The sequence below is a fragment of the Heloderma suspectum genome, chromosome 17, assembly GCF_057233095.1.
Source record: "Heloderma suspectum isolate Gila_16-S chromosome 17, 16-S_ref, whole genome shotgun sequence".
Classification (NCBI taxonomy): Eukaryota; Metazoa; Chordata; class Lepidosauria; order Squamata; family Helodermatidae; genus Heloderma; species Heloderma suspectum.
The window spans coordinates 6,826,437-6,849,478 of NC_139474.1; the positions used below are offsets into that span (position 1 = coordinate 6,826,437).

The 23,042-nt window shown below is 51.6% G+C and overlaps 2 protein-coding genes across 2 annotated transcripts in view; one reads left to right on the forward strand and one right to left on the reverse strand.

The window, feature by feature from the left end:
* Positions 1 to 6,985, reverse strand: part of PELI3 (pellino E3 ubiquitin protein ligase family member 3) — a 37,680-nt gene extending 30,695 nt beyond the window's left edge. The window contains exon 1 of the mRNA XM_084824581.1: positions 6,890 to 6,985. Coding sequence (XP_084680707.1) covers positions 6,890 to 6,906 — 17 coding nt within the window. The 5' untranslated portion in view covers positions 6,907 to 6,985. The remainder of the gene's footprint in view (positions 1 to 6,889) is intronic.
* LOC146334324 (actin-related protein 2-like) lies at positions 1,063 to 22,975 on the forward strand. Its single transcript, XM_084824583.1, has 9 exons — positions 1,063 to 1,187; positions 8,911 to 9,021; positions 9,647 to 9,862; positions 11,716 to 11,788; positions 13,222 to 13,358; positions 15,758 to 15,907; positions 16,421 to 16,566; positions 18,217 to 18,349; positions 20,274 to 22,975. Exons 1-9 carry the CDS (start codon positions 1,140 to 1,142, stop codon positions 20,442 to 20,444), a joined length of 1,185 nt encoding a protein of 394 aa, XP_084680709.1. The 5' UTR covers positions 1,063 to 1,139; the 3' UTR covers positions 20,445 to 22,975.
* The last annotated feature ends 67 nt before the right edge of the window (positions 22,976 to 23,042 follow it).

Consider the following 23,042-nt stretch of genomic DNA (forward strand, 5'->3'; position numbering starts at 1 on the left):
AGTTTCCAGCATTCCTGAGCATTGGCCATGCTGACAGGGACTGATGGGAGTTGAAGTCCAAAAGATCTGGCGGGCGACCTGCCCAGCCGGAGCGTGCAAGACCTACAGCTGAACCAAAACTGTTTCTGCAAGATCTCGGTTTTTATTTGTTGCAAAGCTTTGTTTCGGGTATGGCAAGAACCGGTCCCCCGAGGGATGCTTCCAGGGCCCACATTCCAATGGTGGGCGGGGCCAGAGACAGAAGGGGCGCGGCAAAATACCAGCATATTGCAGTTCCAAGCTCTTCCTGCCAGGAGGCCTTAGGAGAGGCTTTTCAATCTTTCAGAATGGGGTAGAAAAATGCAGAAAAGCCAAGAAACCACCACATGATCAATGGTTGGGGACGGGAGGGGACCTGCCCAAGGCAACCCCTTTTCTTCCACATCTTAAGGAGGCAAAGAGCAGAGGAGAAGCAAAGCTGAAGATTAATTTTAGGTGGGGCACTAAAGAGTCAACAGAAGCTGACTTGGTTGGCATGACTCACACCTTTGCAAGAGGGGAAAAAACGTCTGATATAAAGTGTCCATTTTTTTGCACCGGTTTATATACACACATTTATTTATTTGTTTCATTTCTATCCCGCCCCACTCTGAGTAAACGTGAAACTGGATCGCGCCCTCCAGCTGTGATGTTCTGCATATTTACCAAGGAGTAAGCCCCGGGGACCACAATAGGACTTACTTCTGAGTAAACGCGTACCACGCTTACCTAGGAGGAAGCCCCATTGAAGACAGCGGGCTTACTTCTGAGTAACCGTGCCGCTGGATCGCGCCCTCCGGCTGCGGGGGGGATGTGTGTGTGCGTGTGCACATTTCCCGGGGAGGAAGCCCCGCGGATCACGATGGGGCTTACTCCCGAGTAATACGCGCACATGCTGCCTTCCGGCCGCTTTTCGGTTCCTCCCTCCCTCCTGCCGTGGCCGGGCTCCGCTCCCAGCCCAGGATGTTGCATCACGGCCGGGGCTTTGCTCCCTCCCGGCTCCGCCCTACGCCAGCCCAGCCCCGGAGCCCAGGCGGCGGCGCTGCTTCCGGAGGAGAGGAAGAAGGCGGCGGCTGGACTCGAACCCGCGACCCGCAGGCGGCATCGGCAGCAGCGCCACCATGGACAGCCAGGGCCGCCGCGTGGTGGTCTGTGACAACGGCACAGGGGTGAGCGGCGGGCGAGAAGCGGGCGGGGGTGCCAAGGGTCGGGGGGGGGGGGAAATAGGAGCCGGGAGTCGCGGGTTCGAGTCTCGCCCCGCCAGGAAACTCCTTAGGGGCTCCCCGGGCGGCTGTTCCCGCTCCACAGGCGGAGGAAGATCCCCGTGCGAGTGGCCTCCCTTGCCAGGTTGTTGTAAAACATCCTTCCGCAACCTGGCGCCCTGCAGATGTGTTGGACTGCAACACCCATCACCCTCAGACAGCCGGGACGGGGGTCAGGGAGCTGTCGTCCAAAACATCCGGAGGTTGGGGCAGGTTGGGTGGGGTATGCGAGGTGCTCTGGCGGTCGGAGAAGGGCTGTGTCAGCTAAAACGCTGAGGATGAAGGTGAGGATGCGTATGATAACACAGGGTGCCTCTGAGGATGTGCGGAGTGTCTTGTGAGAAATGGTGGTCAGCCCCGTAAGCCACGATAGGGGCTAACAACTTTATTAGTGCTGACCGACGCGGCGCAAAATGGTGAGGAAGCGTACGGTCAGGCCCAAATACATCTGGGAGGATGGGGCAGCGAGTGGCGCTTCTAAAATTAACCTTCCCCAACTGGGCGGCCTCCACATGTATAGGACTCTAACTCCCATCACCCTCAGCCACATGATGGGAGTGGTAGTCCAACACATCTGGGAGGGCGCCTGGTTGGGGAAGGCTCATTTTTGTACAGTGATTAGCGATGGATATGGGACCTCAAATTTTCATCCCCCAACCCCATGACTGATTCACACGCATGTGTGATTATCACTCCGTGACTGCACCTGCTGGTGTGAAAACAGTAGTTGCGGATCCAAGTCAGGGATGCTCTGACTTGGATTCCTGCATTGAGCAGGGGGTTGGACTTGATGGCCTTGTAGGCCCCTTCCAGCCCTACTATTCTATGGTTCCATGATTCTATAAGTCTCCTAAAGTAGGGGTAAGCAACAGGACTACATCTCCCCAAAGTCCCAGCCATCATGGCCAGTGGTCAGGGAGTATGGGACTTGTAGTCCAAAACAGCTAGAATGCCCCAGGTGGCTGTCCGCTGCCTGAGACAGAACTTTTCTGTGGAGTCTGTTTTGTATCTTTCTTTTAAAGTTCAGATTTATTTATATGGATCAGAAGTTAGAACAGTAAGATTTACGATAAAAATTCCCGAATGTGCAAGATACCGTCAGTCTGCACCTTCCGCCAAGGGTCGAGAATGCGTATTTTGTAATGGATGCATTTGTAATGGCCAAAATCCACAGTTGGGCAGTTCCTTTACTGGGACCAACTGAAATGCCACAGAAGGGGAAGCAAGCTTTCAGGTCCTCCAGAACTCTTCATCAGGCTAGATGGTGCCAAAAGCGTGTGTGTGTGTGTGTGTGTGTGTGTGCTACGAATAATCGATGAAGATTAGGCTCAGTGTAGGTCTGTGGACTCAAAATGGGGAATGCATACTGACTTAAAGTTCAATTCACCTGGAGGACAAGAGGTCAGGGAAGGAGGCCTTTGTCTTATTTCCATATTTGGTGAATTGTCGTTTCAGAAAATATATTATGCTGTTGCTTGGTATAAATGCCTTGTGTGCTATAGAGACCAGGGTGTTGAAGCTCTTTGAGCCCGAGGGCCAAATTCCATTTTTGGAGAAGTTCTCGGGGGCCACATTCCACTGGTGGGTGGAGTCAAAGGCAAAGAGGGCGGGCCAAAAACAAAACAAAAAACAACCCAGCATATTTTAGTTTAAAGCTGTTGTTGCCAGTAACATAGCTTTTGGAAACCACCAAATGATTGGCAGTTGGGGGAAAGGGGGTGGAGCCTGTAGAAATCCGGGTCTGTTCAGCACCCCCGGTACAGACAAGATCACACCTTTTGGACTCTGTGTCCGTGCTGATGAATCCTAGGGCAGCGTCCATGCTGGCGGTGGCTAATTCTGAGTAGGACCAGCTATCTCCAAAGCTGCGGTTTGCCTTTCTTGCTCCTCCATTCGGGACACCCCTTGAAATGCAAATAATAGCTTGGGAGATGTGATTTCCTCCCCCCTCCCGGGGGTGTGTGTGTGTGTGTGTGGCAGGGAGAGGAAGAGTTTGACTTCTCTTCCCCTGTGGTCAGACTTCTCTGCTGCTGCTATTTACACCCCCCCCCCCCCCAAAATGTAAATGTTAATTGTATTTGCGTCATGGTCTGCTTGGACCCTCTGGAAACCGCGTTGCAAAGCGTGCTACTACTGTGTCAGTGTTCTGTGGGCGAAGGCACCCCCACGTGTCCTCTTCGCTTTCTGTTGCTTTTTGTTCCCAACCGCCCCGCTACTTTAGATGCCTGGCTGAATATGACTCAAGAAAAAAAACAACTGGCTTGTTCCGTGTTTTGCAGATTCATAATTTCTAAAAAAAAAAGTGAAAAAGAAGAAAAGAGAGAGAGAAGGAAAAAATGGTGTTTAGGGACGTAGGAATCTATTTTCTGCCAAGACCCTTGGTCCATATAGAGAGCCAGTGTGGTGCAGTGGTTAGAGTGTTGGACTGAGGAGGTCCAGGTTCCGGTCCCCTGGGTGACTTTGGGCCAGTCACTGACTCTCAGCCTAGCCTTCCTCACAGGGTTGTTGTGAGGATAAAATGGAGACAGGAGGCTCATGTAAGCTGCCTTGGGTTCCTTGCAGGAGGAAGAAGGTGGGATATAAATGTAGCTCAGTATTGTCAACATGGACAGGCAGTAGCTCTCTGGCGGTTCAGACAGGGTTCTTCCCCAGCTTGGAGTTGCTGGAGGCAGAACGTGGAAACTTCTGCATGTAAAACTTTGCTCTGCTGAGCCAAGGTCCTTGCCCTAAAAATAAAGTAAGTTTCCAGGCCTCATGGTTCTGAATAAGGGGCTGATCAAGCTCGATATTATTAACCAGGAGACAGGGCCTTTTTTTGCTGTGGCACCCCATCCCTGGAATTCCACTCCCACCCCTGAGCAGCTTTGCCTCGGCCAAATTTTTGTTTGCTTTTTGACACGGGCTCATTAACTTTTTAATTTGCCCAGGATGGTTGGTTGGTTGTGTGATGTTTATGCTGTCTCTTTAGTTTATTGCTCTGGTGTGTTTCTTGCATTACAGTGATTTCTTTGCGATTCACTGTTTTAATTGCAATTTGATGAGTCGGGAAGCCGCCTTATACCAAGTTGGACCATTGGTCCATCCAGTTCAGTATTACCTACCCAGATTGGCAGCGGCTCTCTGGGTTGTTGTTGTTGTTGTTGTTGTTTTTAGACAGGAGCCTTTCTTTCCCCACCCTACCTGGAGTGGATCCCAGGAATTCAACCTGGGACCTTTTCCATGCAAAGCACGTGCTCTCCCACTGCGCTACGATCCTTCCCCTAAAAATAAAGTAAGATTCTAGTCCTCATTATTCTGAATAATGGGCTGGTTTAAAGAGGGACGTAGGAAGCCGGGTTCTATTGAGCAGAGACTTTTGGTCCGTTGAGCGGAGTATTGTCTGCACCAACACAGCAATTCCACAGAGTTTCAGGCAGGACTCTTTCCCAGGTGTTGTACCTGGAGATCGAATTTGGGAACCTTGTTTGTGGCCTGGTTTTGTGATAACAGGGAGGGCTGAGCTCCTGTCCCCATTGGCCCGCTTCAACTTTAAGGCAAAGCCTTAGGATGCCGTGAAATCCCGTTCGAAATGCCACAGTGAGGGAGGGCCTCACCTTCTCACGGGGAAGGCCCGGCAGCAAAACCCGCGGCTGCAACCATCGGTTTTGCCACCTGCCCTGCAAGGAGGCATTGAACTGGCCCGAATTCCGCAGAGCCGGGGTGGCAAGCAGAGACAGCACTTGGCTGTTGTGATCCGCACGAGAGCAGAAAGTGAGTCTCTTGCCCCTTGACTTGCCATCCCCCCGTCCACGCGCCCACGCAGACACTCGGCCAGGAAGTTTGCCGGTTTTTAAAACCCGCAGGCTGCGAACAGCTTCCTCCTCGCTGGCCCTGTTTGTTCCACTGTGAGTCACGGCGAACTGTTTGGTTTCCTGTTTCTTCACTTCCTCTTGCTGCTCGGTTTCTTTGGTCGGCGTTGGAGGGCGGATCTTGTTAGCCCAGGCAGCGTGTGCGTGTATATAATGCAGAAGCAAAGCCCTTCTGAGATGGAGATGACTTCGGAAAAGACAGGGCCAACCCCCCCCCCCCCCATGAAGGCTCCTCCTCCCTCAACACTCGCCACCAGCAGCTGTCCCAGCAGGCTGCACTGAGAGAGATGAGTGGGGGAAACAGGGCCATTCCACCAGCCCTGCTGAAAGACGGACTTCTTTTCCTCTCCCCTCCTCCTTCCTTTTTCCTCGTGTGTCGTGTCTTTTTAATTGTAAGCCTGCACGACTTTTCTTGATTATATGTAAGCCGCTCTGGGAGCCTTTGGGGCTGGTGAGCGGGATTAAAACATACTTATTTAATTAATTAATTTATTGCATTTGTATCCCGCCTTTTGCCCTCTTGCAAGGAACCCAAGGTGGCTTACATGATCCTCTCCATTTTAGCCTCACAACATCAGCCCTGTGAGGTAGGCTGAGCTGAGAGTCTGTGATGGGCCCAAAGTCACCCAATGAGCTTCATGGCCGAGTGGGGACTAGAACCCGGATCTCCTGGCTCCCGGTCCAACACTCTCACTACTACACCACGCTGGCTCTTGAAATAAGTAATAAATAAAACCAAACACATGGCACTGAAACGGCACCAATTCAGTCTACAAAAAAGCATCTCTGTTTACAAGTGAACACAAAAAGCGTCTCTGTTTAGGAAAATAATTGTGGTCTTACTGGATGACACCCGGGGCAGCAGTGTGGATGACACCCGGGGCAGCAATGCGGTGCCCTCCAGGCGTCTTGGACTCTAACCCCCATTCACCCCAGCCAGTGTGGTGAGGATGATGGGAGTTGGAGTCCAAGTCACGTGGAGGGCGCCACACTGGGCGAGGCTGTATCAGGGGATCCACCCAGCTCAGCAATTTGAAGCCAAAGAATCTGTACCGCTTAGAGTGAATGAGTACTTATGCATCGCCCTCCAAAAAGAGGACAAAACTGGACACAGATTCCACAAGTATCTTCCTCAGAGGCCATCCTCAGGTGCCTCCATCCTCTGAAACGGATGCTCCTCCTTTGTCTCCCCACAGGAAGTCTTACCAGTTGCCCTCCAGATATGTTCGACCACAACTCCCATCATTCCCAGCCAGCTGGGAACGATGGGGTTGCAGTCCAACGCATCTGAAGCGCACTGGGTCTTTTCACATCCTTCAGGTGCCAGGGTAAGACCTTTTTATTCTCTGGTAGACCTTTTAATCCAGGGGTGGGGAACCTCTTTGAGCTGAGGGCTGAATGCCGAGCTCTTGGGGGCTGCATGCCAGTGGTGGGCGGGGCTGGAGGCAAAAGAGGCGGGGCCAAACATACAAAAAGTAGCAGCATATTTTCATTTCAAGCTCTTCCTGCCCAGTAACTCAGCCTTGGGAGAGGCATTTGTTCCTTGTAGAATGCGGGGGGCAGGGGGGGACGATACAAAAGACGGGACATTCCCAAACACTCAGTAGCTGGCGGGGAAAGGGGGGGGACCAGAGGGCCCGATTCGGGGCACTGGAAGGCCGGATTTGGTCCCTGGGGCAGAGGTTCTGCAACTGTGATGCACGCGAAGCGCTTTCAAATACTGTGACGTGCTCTAGAAATGAGAGCAGTCTGTGTACGCACTTATCTCTTTCCTCCATCCTCCGGCCACTTTGCTTGTTCTTCCAGCTGTTCTTCCGGCTATTCTGTTCTTCCGGCTGTCTGTTGCTATTTGTTCTTCTGGCTGTTTGTTTGTTCTTCTGGCTGTTTGTTCTTCTGGCTCTTTGTTGCTGATCTGTTCTTCCGGCTGTCTGTTGCTATTTGTTCTTCTGGCTGTTTGTTTGTTCTTCTGGCTGTTTGTTCTTCTGGCTCTTTGTTCCTGTTCTGTTCTTCCGGCTGTCTGCTGCTATTTGTTCTTCTGGCTGTTTGTTTGTTCTTCTGGCTGTTTGTTCTTCTGGCTCTTTGTTGCTGTTCTGTTCTTCCGGCTGTCTGTTGCTGTTTGTTCTTCTGGCTGTTTGTTTGTTCTTCTGGCTCTTTGTTGCTGTTCTGTTCTTCCTGCTGTTCTGTTCTTCCGGCTGTCTGTTGCTATTTGTTCTTCTGGCTGTTTGTTTGTTCTTCTGGCTGTTTGTTCTTCTGGCTGTTTGTTCTTCTGGCTCTTTGTTACTGTTCCGTTCTTCTGGCTGTCTGTTGCTGTTTGTTCTTCTGGCTGTTTGTTCTTCTGGCTCTTTGTTCCTGTTCCGTTCTTCTGGCTGTCTGTTGCTGTTTGTTCTTCTGGCTGTTTGTTTGTTCTTCTGGCTCTTTGTTGCTGTTCTGTTCTTCCTGCTGTTCTGTTCTTCCGGCTGTCTGCTGCTATTTGTTCTTCTGGCTGTTTGTTTGTTCTTCTGGCTGTTTGTTCTTCTGGCTCTTTGTTGCTGTTCCGTTCTTCCGGCTGTCTGTTGCTGTTTGTTCTTCTGGCTGTTTGTTTGTTCTTCTGGCTGTTTGTTTGTTCTTCTGGCTCTTTGTTACTGTTCTGTTCTTCCTGCTGTTCTGTTCTTCCGGCTGTCTGTTGCTATTTGTTCTTCTGGCTGTTTGTTTGTTCTTCTGGCTGTTGGTTCTTCTGGCTCTTTGTTTCTGTTCCGTTCTTCTGGCTGTCTGTTGCTGTTTGTTCTTCTGGCTGTTTGTTTGTTCTTCTGGCTCTTTGTTACTGTTCTGTTCTTCCTGCTGTTCTGTTCTTCCGGCTGTCTGCTGCTATTTGTTCTTCTGGCTGTTTGTTTGTTCTTCTGGCTGTTTGTTCTTCTGGCTCTTTGTTGCTGTTCTGTTCTTCTGGCTGTCTGTTGCTGTTTGTTCTTCTGGCTCTTTGTTACTGTTCTGTTCTTCCTGCTGTTCTGTTCTTCCGGCTGTCTGTTGCTATTTGTTCTTCTGGCTGTTTGTTTGTTCTTCTGGCTGTTTGTTCTTCTGGCTCTTTGTTGCTGTTCTGTTCTTCTGGCTGTCTGTTGCTGTTTGTTCTTCTGGCTGTTTGTTTGTTCTTCTGGCTCTTTGTTACTGTTCTGTTCTTCCTGCTGTTCTGTTCTTCCTGCTGTTCTGTTCTTCCGGCTGTCTGTTGCTATTTGTTCTTCTGGCTGTTTGTTCTTCTGGCTCTTTGTTGCTGTTCCGTTCTTCCGGCTGTCTGTTGCTGTTTGTTCTTCTGGCTGTTTGTTTGTTCTTCTGGCTGTTCGTTTGTTCTTCTGGCTGTTTGTTCTTCTGGCTCTTTGTTGCTGTTCTGTTCTTCTGGCTGTCTGTTGCTATTTGTTCTCCTGGCTGTTTGTTCTTCTGGCTCTTTGTTGCTGTTCCGTTCTTCCGGCTGTCTGTTGCTGTTTGTTCTTCTGGCTGTTTGTTTGTTCTTCTGGCTGTTTGTTCTTCTGGCTCTTTGTTGCTGTTCCGTTCTTCCTGCTGTTCTGTTCTTCCAGCTGTCTGTTGCTATTTGTTCTTCTGGCTGTTTGTTCTTCTGGCTCTTTGTTGCTGTTCTGTTCATTTATTTATTTATTTATTTATTTATTTCATTTCTATACTGCCCAATAGCCGAAGCTCTCTGGGCGGTTCACAAAAATTCTTTGCCTGTTCTCCGGCCACTTTGCCTGTTCTTCCATGCTTAAGTTAATCTTACTCATTTTCTTTTTCCCCTCCAACTCCCCTCGTTTCTCCCACAGTTCGTTAAATGCGGCTATGCAGGGTCCAATTTCCCCGAGCACATCTTTCCAGCCCTGGTGGGACGTCCCATCATCCGCTCCACCACCAAAGTCGGCAACATTGAGATCAAGGTGAGTGGCGTTTACAGTGTTCCGACGGTGGTGAGCTGGTGCGGGAGGCAACCGGAGTCCAAACTGGAGTAGAGGGCAGTTCGGGATTATTTCGTTTTCATTTCTTGTGCTCCTTGATCGCCCAAAAGCCAAAGCTCTCTGGGCGGCTTGCAAAGATTAAAACCCTTAAAAATACAGTATGATGCGTCATATGAAAAACGGTTTAGCTGCAAACATATATAAGCAGAGCAGACGCGCACGCACACCAACCCCCAGTAGGCCTGACATTCAACATCCCTGCCGAAGAGCTCTGATTTGGAAGTAGCGCTCTTGGGATGTCTGTCGGAGTGTTTCAGCGCACCTGTGCTCAACCTGCACATGCGTCAATCAACACAAAACTCCGACAACCCCAAGAAACTCTCCAGTGACCTTCTTCATCATGCTGCATGCTCATCCTTCCCGAGTAAACGCAAGAAGTGTTCCCTGTTTGTGTGAATGCAGCCCATTCATGATTTGAACTGCCAGGCTCCATTCCTGGATCTTTTCCCCCTCCCGGGATGGGGGGCTCACAGACTGCACCCATGTGTGCGTCGCTGCAGCCACGAAACGTCACCATTGACCCTTGAATGTGGTTTCTCGCACCCAGGACCTCATGGTGGGGGATGAGGCCAGCGAGTTGCGGTCCATGCTGGAAGTGAACTACCCCATGGAGAACGGGATTGTACGCAACTGGGACGACATGAAGTACTTGTGGGACTACACCTTTGGGCCCGAGAAGCTCAACGTTGACCCCCGCAACTGTAAGATCCTGCTCACTGAGCCCCCCATGAACCCCGTCAAGAACCGGGAGAAGATCATTGAGGTGGGTCAGTTTTGGGGGCAGGGGTGGGGAACATTTGTGGAGGATCCGGGGAGGGTACAGGGGGCGGGGGTGTTTTATTTATTTGTCGTGACATTTTTATTTTAGTTCTAAATAAAGTTCACAAAATAAAGGAAACAACAATGAGAAGAAGAACGTACATAATAATGAACCACAATCACTCAAGAAACAAAGGGGTTCACTAATTATAAATCTTAGTCTATAACTGATATGCTGATGGAATATCTACAGTAAAACGGCCTACGTGGAAGTTCAGTAGCTAATGGGAAATAATAATACAAGTTGTACAACATGTAAAAGGAACATGTATGCCGTTTTGTGTGCGCGTGCGTGTGCCGTTTCGTGCGTGCCATTTTGTACGTGCGTGTGTGTGCCGTTTTGTGCGCGTGCATGTGCCGTTGTGTGCGTGCGTGTGCCGTTTTGTGCGTGCGTGTGCCGTTTTGTGCATGCGTGCTGTTTTGTGCGTGTGTGTGCTGTTTTGTGTGTGCGTGCGTGTGCCGTTTTGTGCGTGCGTGCGTGCCGTTTTGTGAGTGCGTGCGTGCCGTTTTGTGCGTGCGTGCCGTTTTGTGCGTGCGTGTGCCGTTTTGTGCGTGCGTGTGCCGTTTTGTGCGTGCGTGTGCCGTTTTGTGTGCGTGAGTGTATTAATCAGAAAAAATACAGACAACTGTACTTGCTTGGAATTTATCAAAAGTTTGACGAGCTTCAACGCAGGAAATAATAAATGGAAGCTATGGTGCCATAATAGTAATTCATTAATTACTTTCATTTCATTTTTATACTGCCAAATAGCTGAAGCTCTCTGGGCGGTTCGCAAAATTAAAACCACAAAAATACAACAGACAATGCAATATGAAATATAATAGATTAAAACGACAGAATAAACATACAACCGGAGTAGCACCTGGCAGCAAAGCCCTTCACAGCTTGGGACCAGGGCGGCCACAGGACCGCCTCCCCACACACTAAGGTCCTCCGCGGAGGCCGTTCTCGGGGTGTCCTCACCCGCTCAGCTTTGGCGAGTGGGAACTGGGGAAAAGGGCTTTCGATCGTGGCCTTCCTCGAGCTGGGATTCCTTGCTCGCTGCACTGACTGACTGACTGACTTTATGTAATAGATTTCTGTACCGCTGAACATTTTTAAAAATCTCTCTAAGCGGTTGGGCTCTGATTCCCATCAGGTGAGGGATGATGGGAGTTGTAGTCTAAAAATATCTGGAGGGCCAGTTCCCCCCCTGCCCCCCAATATAAGGGAGCAGGAATGTGTGGGTGTGTTGCATTGCTCCCCCATTACTTTTCCTCGTAATGGAAAATCCCGGTACCGGGATTGGTACCGGGATTGGGCTGATGGTGTGTTCATTGCGGGATCCGCTTTTGGGAGTGAGACAGGTAGTGTCTTTTTCCTGAAGGGAGAAGGCGCAGGGATGAGCGGAATTATCTTCTCGAAGTGGCTGTGGGGGGGATCAAATGATGTTAGGGGGGCATGACCACACCTCCCTTGACGCCGGGGTTGTGGCCACCCCCCGGCGCATCATTCGGCCCTTGGAGGGCTGGGTTGGGGGGACGTCTGCCCCCCACACCCAATTTGGGTTCCCGTCCCCTGATTTAGATTGTAAGCTCCCTGGGGCAGGGACCTGTCCTTTTGTTCTCTGAACGGTGCTACGGACATCGATGGACATCATGAAATAAAAAAACGAGGAAGCGTGAGGCCAAGGGTCATTTGTGATCGGCAGTGTTGGCAGCTGTGGGAGTCTGAACTTGGGGTCACGAGGGATGGTGGTTGGTGGCCCGTCCAGCCCCTGGCAACACGCTCACGGCCTGTTTTCCCTCGCAACCTAGGTGATGTTTGAGACGTACCAGTTTGAAGGCGTCTACATTGCGATCCAGGCGGTGCTGACCCTCTACGCCCAGGGTAAGCCGGAGGTCTGGCGGGGAATTCCTACCGGAAGGCGTTATTTTAGTTTTAAGCTCTGGCTGAGAGGAACCAAGCCTTAGGGGAGACAGGTCAACCTTGGGGCGGGCGGGGGGGAGGGAAACTGGACTTTTTAGTGCTCCACACTGCTGCCGCTGCCGACTTTGTCACCATGTCATCCAAAGAAGTGGCAGTTTTGCTTGAAAACGGAATATGTTCTCACATACCTTGTTTTGAAACATCACCACCACTTTTTTTTGCTGCCGCTGAATCCACCCATCTATTTTTCTGGCGTGGCTATGGGGCCTCCTTGGGGGCGTGGCTATGGGGCCTCCTTGGGGGCGTGGCGATGGGGCCTCCTTGGGGGCGTGGCGATGGGGCCTCCCTGGGGGCGTGGCGATGGGGCCTCCCTGGGGCAGGGCTGTGTGGCCTCTTTGGGGGCGTGGCTGTGTGGCCTCTTTGGGGGCGTGGCTATGGCTCCTCCCTGGGGGCGTGGTTATGGCTCCTCCCTGGGGGCGTGGCGATGGGTCCTCCCTGGGGGCGTGGCGATGGGTCCTCCCTGGGGGCGTGGCGATGGGTCCTCCCTGGGGGCGTGGCGATGGGGCCTCCCTGGGGGCGTGGCGATGGGGCCTCCCTGGGGGCGTGGCGATGGGGCCTCCCTGGGGGCGTGGCGATGGGGCCTCCCTGGGGGCGTGGCTACGGGGCCTCCCTGGGGGCGTGGCTACGGGGCCTCCCTGGGGGCGTGGCTACGGGGCCTCCCTGGGGGCGTGGCTACGGGGCCTCCCTGGGGGCGTGGCTATGGGGCCTCCCTGGGGGCGTGGCTATGAATCCTCCTTGGGGGCGTGACTATGGGGCCTCCCTGGGGGTGTGGCGATGGGTCCTCCCTGGGGGCGTGGCTACAAGGCTATCAGGATGAGCTCCAGCACTTCAAAATGTACCACTATTTATGCAGATTTAATTGATCAGTCAATCCACTAGCTCTTATAGTTCACCGACTGAGATTTCTTTGAACAGGTGTCAGCTGTACCGATAAAGAAGTCGTAATAAACTGGCAAATGGGAAAGAACGTGACCTTGCTCGCTTGCTGACTTGAAAGCAACCCCACCCCCCTTCCCAGTTAGACCATTTCTATTTGCAACCAGGACCCACCGTCAGCCACCTGCCTCAGGGGATGTCTGCGGTGTGGCAGTTCTTCCATATCCCATGTGGTTCTTCCCATAAGGACTTAGAAATTAAGCACTGGGGCCTGAGTTTTGCATCTTCTTCTTTTTCCTCCTCCCTCCCAATCCCTTTTCCTTTTGTGTCGTGACTTTCAGAATGTAAGCCTCAAGTATTGATCTGCTCTGTTTCCTTATTAATCTGCTCCGGGAGCCATTTTTGGGGGCTGAAGAGCAGGATAAAAAAGCTGTGAATAAATACTCTTACCTTTGCAGGCCTTCTCACTGGCGTGGTGGTCGACTCGGGGGATGGTGTCACCCACATCTGCCCGGTGTACGAGGGCTTCTCGCTGCCCCATCTCACCCGTCGGCTGGACATTGCGGGCCGCGACATCACACGCTACCTCATCAAGGTGAGAGCAGCAGGGGCCGTGGGTGGCTTTTTTCCACAGCCCGGGGGGATGCTGCATTCACAAGAAAAAGATGGGGAAATCAGCGAGTCCCTTGTAACCAGCAGAAATGTGTCAACCCCTCTTTCCAAGCTGGAATGTCTGGGTTAGATCCAAACTTAGTCATGCCTAGAGTAGACCCATTGAAATCAGCTGGACTTCAGTTAGTCATGACTCTTACCTGTCCCACTGATTTCAGTGGGTCTGCTCTAAGCGTGGATCCAACCCTCTGGGTGTATTTCAGCATCAGCAAGAGGGACTCACAAAATGTTAAAATGTGGAGAGCCAGCGTGGTGTAGTGGCAAGAGTGCTGGACTGGGAGCCGGGAGATCTGGGTTCGAGTCCCCACGCGGCCATGGAAGCTCCCTGGGTGACTTTGGGCCAGTCACAGACTCTCAGCACAACCTACCTCACAGGGTTGTTGTGAGGATAAAATGGAGAGGAGGAGGATAATGTAAGCCGCCTTGGGTTCCTTAAGGAAGAAAAAGGGCGGGATATAAATGCAACAAATGAATGAATGAATGAATGAATGAATGAATGAATGAAATGTGTCCCCATCTCTGGGCAGGATTTACATGTTCTCCTTTAGCATACTCCATTCTGTCCCCACCCTCTCTCTCTCTCTCTCTTTCTTTCTTTTCCAATTGATGTTCAACATTTCGTGGCTACTGAGCACACTTAATACACACTAGGCTGTGTGTGTGTGCGTGTGTGTGTGTCTGGGGGAAAGGGTGTTGGCCCTTGGTTTCTTTCTTTTTAAGGATTGTTTGTACTCCTGCAAAGCTTGGAGTTCCTCTGAGCGTGCTGCTGCATCCCTCTTGTTTCTCAGTGGCCCTTTTCGGCTCCATTTCTGTTGGCACTCACCACCCATGTTCACTATTAGAGGGAGTGATGAATCGTTAACCGCATCAGAAACATATAAGATGAACACAGTTTCTTTATTCATTAAAGGCACACTCCTAGGCATGTTTAGACAGAAAGAAATCCTACAACTCCCAGCATTCCCCAGCCAGCACAGCTGTAGGACTTTTTTCTGTCTACACATGCATAGGATTGCAACCTCACGTACTTATTAAATCACATTATATTATTACATGCTGGGAGTTGTGGATCTTTTTTTCTGTCTAAATGTGCATGGGGTTGCACCCTAATTCATGTATACATTGATATGCTTATTTATAGGCTGTCTTTTGAAGGCAGAACCCCCACAAGGCAGCTCACATAACAATAAGAATATAAAATGCAGTTATCTGACAGCAGCACGAATATTATTTAAAAGCACAGGCCAGTTAAATGATAAATAAAGCAGCAACGTGATCAGGAAAAATGCTAAACCTTTCACACTGCTTCTTCATTTTAGAGCTGCATCCATGACATTGACTCAAGGAAATGTGGCATGGAATGAATGTGTTTTTCAAGCCCACTTAAACATGAGCAGAATGGAGTTCTACAGCCTGGGGACCCACCACTGAGAAGGCCCCGTCTCTTGTGCTCGCAATCCAAACTGATCTTGCAGTCAGGGCTACGAGCAGGGCCTGTGTGGAAAGTCAATTTGGTTTTTAAGGGCAGAAGCTTTCACCTATCTAAAATGGACACATTCCTTAAATAAACACCTTTTACACTGATAGTATGTGTGTGATAGCAGGGGTGTTCCCACCTTTTTGTGAGGTGCATGTGTGTCCACCCTCTTTCAAGATTGCTTCAGAATGGTAAATAAATACAGCCTTTTTAGTCTCTCATTGACCTGGTTTGCACATCTCGCTAACCCATGGTTTATTTAACCCCTGGTTTGTTGCCCTACCTAGGGTTTGTCTGGCAGATGATCGAACAAACCGTGGTTTGTTTTCTCAATCCCTAGGTTGTTTGTTGCCCTCTTCCTTCACCTGCTCCCTCCCTGTATCCCAAATGCCTTTGCGTTGCTGTACCATGGCAGGTAGAGCAGCTTGGTTTTTGTTTTGTTATTTACCATTCTTGCTCGCTGCCTCTGTAGCTGGGTGAAACAACCCATGAACAATCCATGGTTCTGTGTAAACAGCCCAGAATTCACAACCCAACGGCAAACCCTGGGTTCTCTTTCTGGGTTGTCCATGGCCAACAAACCATGGTTTGTTAGCGCGGTTGGGTCCGCACATAACGAGAGCCTAGGATTCAATAACCCGTGGGTTAAATAAACCATGGGTTAGCATGATGTGCGAACTAGGTCTGATTGTGAGTTAGGCGGAGTGCTCCCGTGAGGTGGGCTAGGGATCCCTGACAGAATGTTCACCTTCGCTAAACTACACTCCTACCTATTGTGCTCGTGCGCGCGTTCATAACAGTTAAATTACGGTGCGCATGTCTTCGTTGTCTCCCTCCCGTGGCAGCTCTTGCTACTGCGTGGCTATGCCTTCAACCACTCGGCCGACTTCGAGACGGTGCGGATGATGAAGGAGAAACTCTGCTACGTCGGCTACAACATTGAGCAAGAACAGAAGTTGGCACAAGAGACCACGGTGCTCGTAGAGTCCTACACGGTAACTGGCTTCCTCTCAATGACCGGGAGAAGGATTTGACTTTTCATTTCAGGATTTACACACAAGTAGACCTTCAACACAACCCTTCTAAGACCCTGGTGCCTGCACCCTTTCCCCCGACTGCTGATTATTTGGCGGGTTTCTGGCTTTTGCGCAGTTTCCCCCCACACCATTCTAAAAGGATGAAATGCTTCAGTGACGGGCAGTCAGAGCCTTCAGCTACAACACGCTGGTATTTTTGTTCCCGCCCCTTTTGCCTCTGGGCCCCGCCCACCACTGGAACACGGCCCCCGAGAGCTTCTCCAAAACGGAATTTGGCCCATGGGCTGAAAGGCTGAACACCCCTGATTTACAGTTTTCTTTCTGTACACACGCACACAAAAAGCCTGGGTCAAAAAATATATCCCCCCGCCCCAAACGATGCATTGCACGAGGTTTTTCCTTCTAAGATTGCCAGCAAGGCTGTAAGGCTGGCCTTTCCACAGTGCCGCCCTTTTTCCTGTCGCCCTGCAGCTGCCGGACGGGCGAGTGATCAAAGTGGGCGGGGAGCGCTTCGAGGCGCCGGAGGCTTTGTTCCAGCCCCACCTCATCAACGTGGAGGGCGTGGGCGTGGCGGAGCTCCTCTTCAACACCATCCAGGCGGCCGACATCGACACTCGGTGAGAGGGGCTCGCGGGAGGTTCACCCAGGGCAGACTTTTTTTTTTGTCCTTCTGAAACCTTTTAGATCCAATGTTCAGGGTGTGAGTGCCATTCCTTCCGGAGCCCCAAACGGGCACCATCCACGTGCAAGTGGGAAGCGTTAGCAGGCTTGGGAGAACCTCTGAGATTTGCAGAAGTACAAAAAAAAAAACAACCGGGGGAAAAAAATGGTAAGAGGTACAAACAGTCCAGTGACTAACAGGGCTGTTGTCAAGCATCGGCATGGTGGCCCACTCAGCCTGTCTGGCCAAGATAGGCTTTACCATAGAATCATAGAATAGTAGGATTGGAAGGGGCCCACAAGGCCATCGAGTCCAACCCCCTGCTGAATACAGGAATCCAAGTCAGAGCATCCCTGACAGGTGGCTGTCCAGCCTCGTCTTGAACGCCTCCAGTGTGGGAGAGCCCACCACCTCCCTAGGTCATCAGTTTCATTGTCGTATTGCTCTAACAGTCGGGAAGTTTTTCCTGATGTTCAGCTGGAATCTGGCTTCCTGCCACTTGAGCCCATTATTCCATGTCCTGCACTCTGGGATGATCGAGAAGAGATCCTGGCCTTCCTCGCTGTAAAAACCTTTCAAGTCCTTGAAGAGCGCGATCCTCTCTCCCCTGTCTTCTCTTCTTGAGGCTAAACAGGCCCAGTTCTTTCAGTCTCTCTTTACAGGGCTTTGTTTCCAGTCCCCTGATCATCTTTGTTGCCCTCCTCTGAACCCTCTTCAGTTTGTCTGCCTCCTTCTTAAAGTGCTTAAAGTGCGGTGCCCAGAACTGGACACAGTACTCCAGATGAGGCCTAACCAGGGCTGAGTGGAGGGGAACTAGTACTTCCCGGGATTTGGAAGCTGTGCTGCTATTAATGCAGCCCAAAATGGCATTTGCCTTTTTTGCAGCCACATCACATTGTTGGCTCATATTCAGCTTGTGATCAACAACAATTCCAAGATCCGAGGCCCCGGTCCTTGTCTGAAGAGCTGGTTCTCTCCAACCCTAACATGAGGATTAAGCCCGACCCTCACGTGCAAATGAAACGTACCCCCGTTGGTTAGCTCAGGGCCCAACCCCAGCAAGAGCCCTGTGGACTTGTTTCTCTTCTTCCCCATGGCAACCTGCGCGCTCTCGGTCCAGCCCAGGCAATGGTGGTGGTGAGGAGGAGGAGCAGGAGATGCCACGGCCCGCTTGCTCCCTGGCTCTCTGCCTGTCAAGCAGGCAAGTGGCGGCCCTGTTGAGAAAGAGGAGGAGGAGGTGACAAAGGCAGTGAGAAGACAGACTTGCTGAGGGTGTCTTGCCTCCAAAACCTGCAGCCGGCTCTGAGGACTAAGTATTCTCAGTGGCGATGGAATGCCGACTGACTATGAGGGAAAAACCCAGGGTGGGAGGATAGTGGGAATGGAATATCCTGGAAAAGGGCATGGCTGGCGGCACCTTGAATGGGGCACGCCATGCTGCACACTTTTGTTACAGGTCCCTCTTGTGTATGAGCAGACGTTGGGGGACCAATGGGCAGAACTGGTTATCGGTTTGCTCGCCAACTTACAGCAAATTAAATATCCTCCCAGGATATAGAGGCATTCGTCATTCCTCTCCCCTCAACCGCTTCCTTTCTTATCGCAGAGCCGAGTTTTACAAACACATCGTCCTTTCGGGGGGCTCCACCATGTACCCAGGACTCCCATCCCGGCTGGAGCGTGAGATCAAACAGTTATACCTGGAACGGGTGCTGAAGGGTGACGTGGAAAAGCTGTCGGTGAGTTGGGGGCGGTGGCGGGGTGGGGGGCAGCAAGCTGCTGCTCCCTCGCGGCCTCTCCCTGCCAGCTCCATCTCAGACTCCTCGGCTTAGGGGGCCCCCAAACTATCTGGGTCGGTGGGGCACATTTGGAATTTTGAGAGAGGGTGGCGAGCGCCCTCGCAAAATGGCTGCCTTCGGCGGCGGGGCTTGCCGTTCATAAGAAGGCTGCCATGGCTGGTCACAGAACAGTCATTTCCCTGAAGGAAAACTTGCGAGATTCAAAGAAAAGTAAGCGGCCCAAGAACCTGGGTCCGAGGCAGAAGCAGAGGCTGAGCTCCCAAGCACAAACCCACGCCTTTCTGAACCCAAATAAAGATGGCACCGGAAGGCAGTCGTTCGCTTTGCAGCGAGCCGGCCTCTCAGTTAAAAAAAAACACGTTTTGACAAAAATCATGAGAAAAGAAATACAAAGCAGGAGAGGGCAGGGAGCCTGGCAGGTGTCGAGAGAAGGGCCTGCGGGCACCACGACGGAGATCCCAGCCGTAGCTTTCCCTGAGCTGCAGAAGGGAAAGTGTGGCGGGCACCTCAGATGGCCCCTCGGGGCACCATTAAAGATGGTGGCGTGGGAGGCAGAGAATTGCAGAGCCACGGGCCCCAGTCCAGCGGGACGTTCTACACGAGCCTCACTGGAAGGACCTGGAGTTGTGCAACTGGGGGTTTGCAGGGGAGAATTCCCCGGTGGGTCAGGACCCATGTTAGTTCGCGGGAAGGAAGCGGGATGCCTTTCCCGCAGCCACCCCAAAGTCGCCATTTTCACCAGCAAGCCTTGCAGCTTACGTTTTAAAGAAGCGTTCCTCTAAAACCGAATTTCAAAATCCCCCCCAGCCCACCCAGATGTCAGGCCCGCGTTTCAAACTCTTCCAGGTTTCTCCGTCGTAGTGGCTCTGCCAGGCAGGAGTGGATCCTCGGATCCTCTCCTCCCCCCCCGCCCCAGTTTACGCCTCCACCATCTTCATTTCCCCAGAATGCCCCTCGGCCCCACATGGCACTCTGGGGAAACAAAGATGGCGGCTGCGGCCTCGGCTCTTCAGAATCACAGAATCCTAGGGCTGGAAGGGGCCTGCAAGACCGTCGAGTCCAACCCCCTGCTCAATGCAGGAAGCCTGGTTCCCAGGCGGTCCCCCATCCAAGCACTAACCAGGGCTGCCCCTACTTAGCTTCCGAGATCAGACGAGATCGGGCGTATCCAGCCCTTCGCTGATATCGTGTAATGTTTCTGCCCAACGAAACATTAAAAGGGGGGGGATTTTGTGTCACAACAGGGGTCAGCCCCAGTTGGCCTCCGCCCATGCTGTCACCGCCCCCAGCATCTGCCACCCCGGTGCTTATTTGGGCCTCCTCCGGGATGTCGAGCACCCCAAAATCCAACTGCGGTGTAGCTACTGCCCGTCTGTCATGCTTTCCCCATCTTTATCCACTTGGTCTTTTATGATGCTACTCCGTTTTAGATTTGTGCGTCCTTTTTAGACGGCCCCGCAGCTGTACTGATTATGCAATGCCTGTTGTTCAGTATCGCTTTGATTCGGGTTATAAGCTGCCTTGCAAGTTTCTCGGAAGGACAGGGATATCGATTCTGAAAATAAATCATACCCTGCTTTTCGTTAGGCTACCCGAGGGTTGGCCCGTTTTATCCTCATGGCCACCGAGAAGGCGTTATTGGCCCAACGACACCCTGAGCAGGGATTTGAACCCAGATCCGTCCAACAGTATTTTAGGGTACAAGGCTGTGTGTGTTTAGGCAGAAAAAGCCCTATGATGCCCAGCATTTTTTCTGTCTAAACATGCCTAAGATTGCACTCTTAGGTGCTATTTAAATTTCATCCACCCCTGGGCATTTGAGCTGTGGTCATCTCTAAATTTCCGTTCCCCCCCCCCTTCCCAGAAATTCAGGATTCGCATCGAGGACCCTCCCCGCAGGAAGCATATGGTTTTCTTAGGCGGTGCGGTGCTTGCTGACATCATGAAAGACAAAGACAACTTCTGGATGCAGCGGTCTGAGTACATGGAGAAGGGGAACAGGATCTTGGAGAAGTTGGGGGTGACGGTGCGATAGACACCCCCTCATCTCTCTGGTCGCCTTAATGCATTCCAATCTGCTCTCTTTCCCTTCCTGTTATCTTTTGATTTCCTCCTCTGTTGAGCCCCAGCAATGTCGTTTTTTTGTTAAGGATGCATGTGTGTGTTGCGGCTTGGGAACAGAGGGAGATCTCTCGAAGAAATTTCCCGTTTTGAAAGCGGGGGGAGGGCATTCCAAGCACCTGCAATGACCTTGCTCCATGCTTTTCCCTCCTTGCAAGTTGCTAGTCCTCATGGAGTTTGCAGAAGCAACTCCCCCCTCCCCCCCCGCAATGATCGCATAGGAAATATGTTTCTCCCTAGAGCTGTGGAAGCGGAGGCCCAAAGTCAATGCTACTCTCCTCTTGAACCTTCATGCTATACACATCTCCCCACGCCGCTCAGGCTGCAACCCTTGGCTCAGGGAATTTCATTCATTCCCATCCTCTCCTTCTTTTCATTTCACAAAAAGGAATCAAGTTTCTAGTCCTCGTGGCTGTGTGAGAAACGCTTAAACCGGGGTTGGGGAATGCGTGGCCCTCCAGATGTTGTTGGACTGCAGTTCCCATCACTCATCTCTATTGGCTTGGCTAGGGGTGATGGAAGTGATAGGCCAAAACATTCTCTGCCTCCTTGCTTTTGAATACACCATGCATCTTCAACTAATAGCTCAGGGATACTGCAGATACTGCCTGATCGCATATGTCTCATCTTCCTCTCTTCCCTTTCCATGCTCCTGCCTGCCCCAGATGTGGCTGAATGACCGTTTTGGCCCACCACCCAAGCGAGTGAGAACCCCACTCTGAAGTCACATATTCTGAGAGCAGGGTTTACCGCTTGCTCCGTGGGTGACAGGGCTTCATTTCTGAAAACGAACCTTACTGCAAAGTACCAGTCATGAAGGACTATCTGAGAACAGACATGAGAGCCGATTCCCCCTGCCCCCCCCCAAAGATTGGGGTGGAGGGAGAGAGAACCAAGTCTATGTTCCCCTTCCACTCCCCCCCAATCATAGGTTTCAGTGCTAGCACCTAAAAACAGAGACTATTTCTGATCTGCTTCGTTAAAAACAAAACAACCCTCCCTTCACCAGTGGGGTTGTGGCTGCATTCACACGTAACCATGGTTTATTTGTTGCTTTAGCCCTCATCTTGCTGACGAACAAATGAACCGTGGGCTTCCCTATTCCTGATTTGTTTCTCTTCCACCCATTTGGCCGGCCTTCGGAGCGGTTTAGGTTTTCAGGCTGCTCTGGCCGGGCACCCCTGTTTCGGGGTGCACAGCAGTGCAAATGAGCCGGGGCCAAGCCATGGCTTAAACAAGCCAGTGTTCTTAAGCCAACAACAAACCATGGCTTGTAGCTGTGGTTTGTAGCTGGTTAGCAAATCATGTTTGCGGGGACGAGTTCAGACACAGTGACCCGGTTCGTGCGATGGTGGCGTGGTTACATGTCAGTGGCTTGTTAATCCCGCCGTACGCGCTGGCTGGATATCCCTAATTACCCTCGCTGGCTGTGCTGCCCGTACCAGGGTGGCATGGCTTGTTTGAGGGGGCAGCACCCCTCAAATAACCCAAGGGCTGCTGTTGGCATGCACACATGGCAGGGGAAGTAAGCCCCTGTGGCTTGTTAACCACAGTCGTGCAAACCAACCCATTGACAAGCCAGGTTTCAACAAACCGCATCATGGCTTAGCGTTACGTGTGAACCAGTCCTCTATCAAGCAAGAGCACCGGGGTGGGTGGAGGCTACAGAACAAGACCTGATGCCAAAATGTGATGCAGCTAGCAGGGGGTTGGAGTGGGAAGCCACCTGCCCCCCTCGCCGCTAGGGAACAAGCTCCTATGCCTTTAAAACGGTGGCACGACGGGCATAAATTCAGCAGGCAAAGACCCCCACTGGCTCTTTGAGGGAAAGCTGAACCTGTAGAATTTACGGCTGTCATGCCCCTCTCAAAAGGCACAGTTTCCCTCCTAAGGAGGCGGAGGCGGCAGCGGTGGGGGACGGACGGACCGTGAGTGGGAATAAAGGTGGCAACTGACTTTGCTCTGAAGAATTGTTCCCCATCGCTGGTGTGTGCTATTCCACCCTGGCAAAAAAAACCAAATGCCATTTCTTGCAAGGGGGAGAGAAGGCAAAAAGGGATGGAGGCAATGAAAAGATAGGTCAGTGGGGCTGGGAGCGGGGCAGTTGTTTACCCCGCTTTTCAGTCCCCGGAAAGCTAAGGAGCTGCAACGGTAAGTGTCTGGGCCCCCAACAAGCCATAAAGGTTCCCTGTTCCTTCTGCAATGGGATATCTGCTCGTCTGGCCAAGACTGTACTCTCTTCCTCTTTTGCACTCTTTACAGGCCTCACATGGGGTTCTGGGGTGGGATGGGACGGGTCCTTACGGGCATTCCCCCTCCCCCAATGTTGTTAATTGTATTAATTGCCAGAAGATAAGAAAAGTATCCCCCCTTCTGTAATGGTCCTTTTTTAAAGAGGAAAAACAACCTTCCGTTTTTAAAAAGTGCTTTGCTTTTCAAACTCTCTCTCTCTAGTTTTTCTAACCAAAACAACGGTCGGGGTAGGTAATCACAGCGAGGGAGCAAGATTAGC

Bases quoted from the DNA above. Each gene is read 5' to 3' on its own strand.
- LOC146334324 (XM_084824583.1), top strand. From the start codon at position 1,140: ATGGACAGCCAGGGCCGCCGCGTGGTGGTCTGTGACAACGGCACAGGG. The intron at 9,863-11,715 runs GTGGGTCAGTTT...CTCGCAACCTAG, and splicing joins ACCGGGAGAAGATCATTGAG to GTGATGTTTGAGACGTACCA. The intron at 11,789-13,221 runs GTAAGCCGGAGG...TTACCTTTGCAG, and splicing joins GCTGACCCTCTACGCCCAGG to GCCTTCTCACTGGCGTGGTG.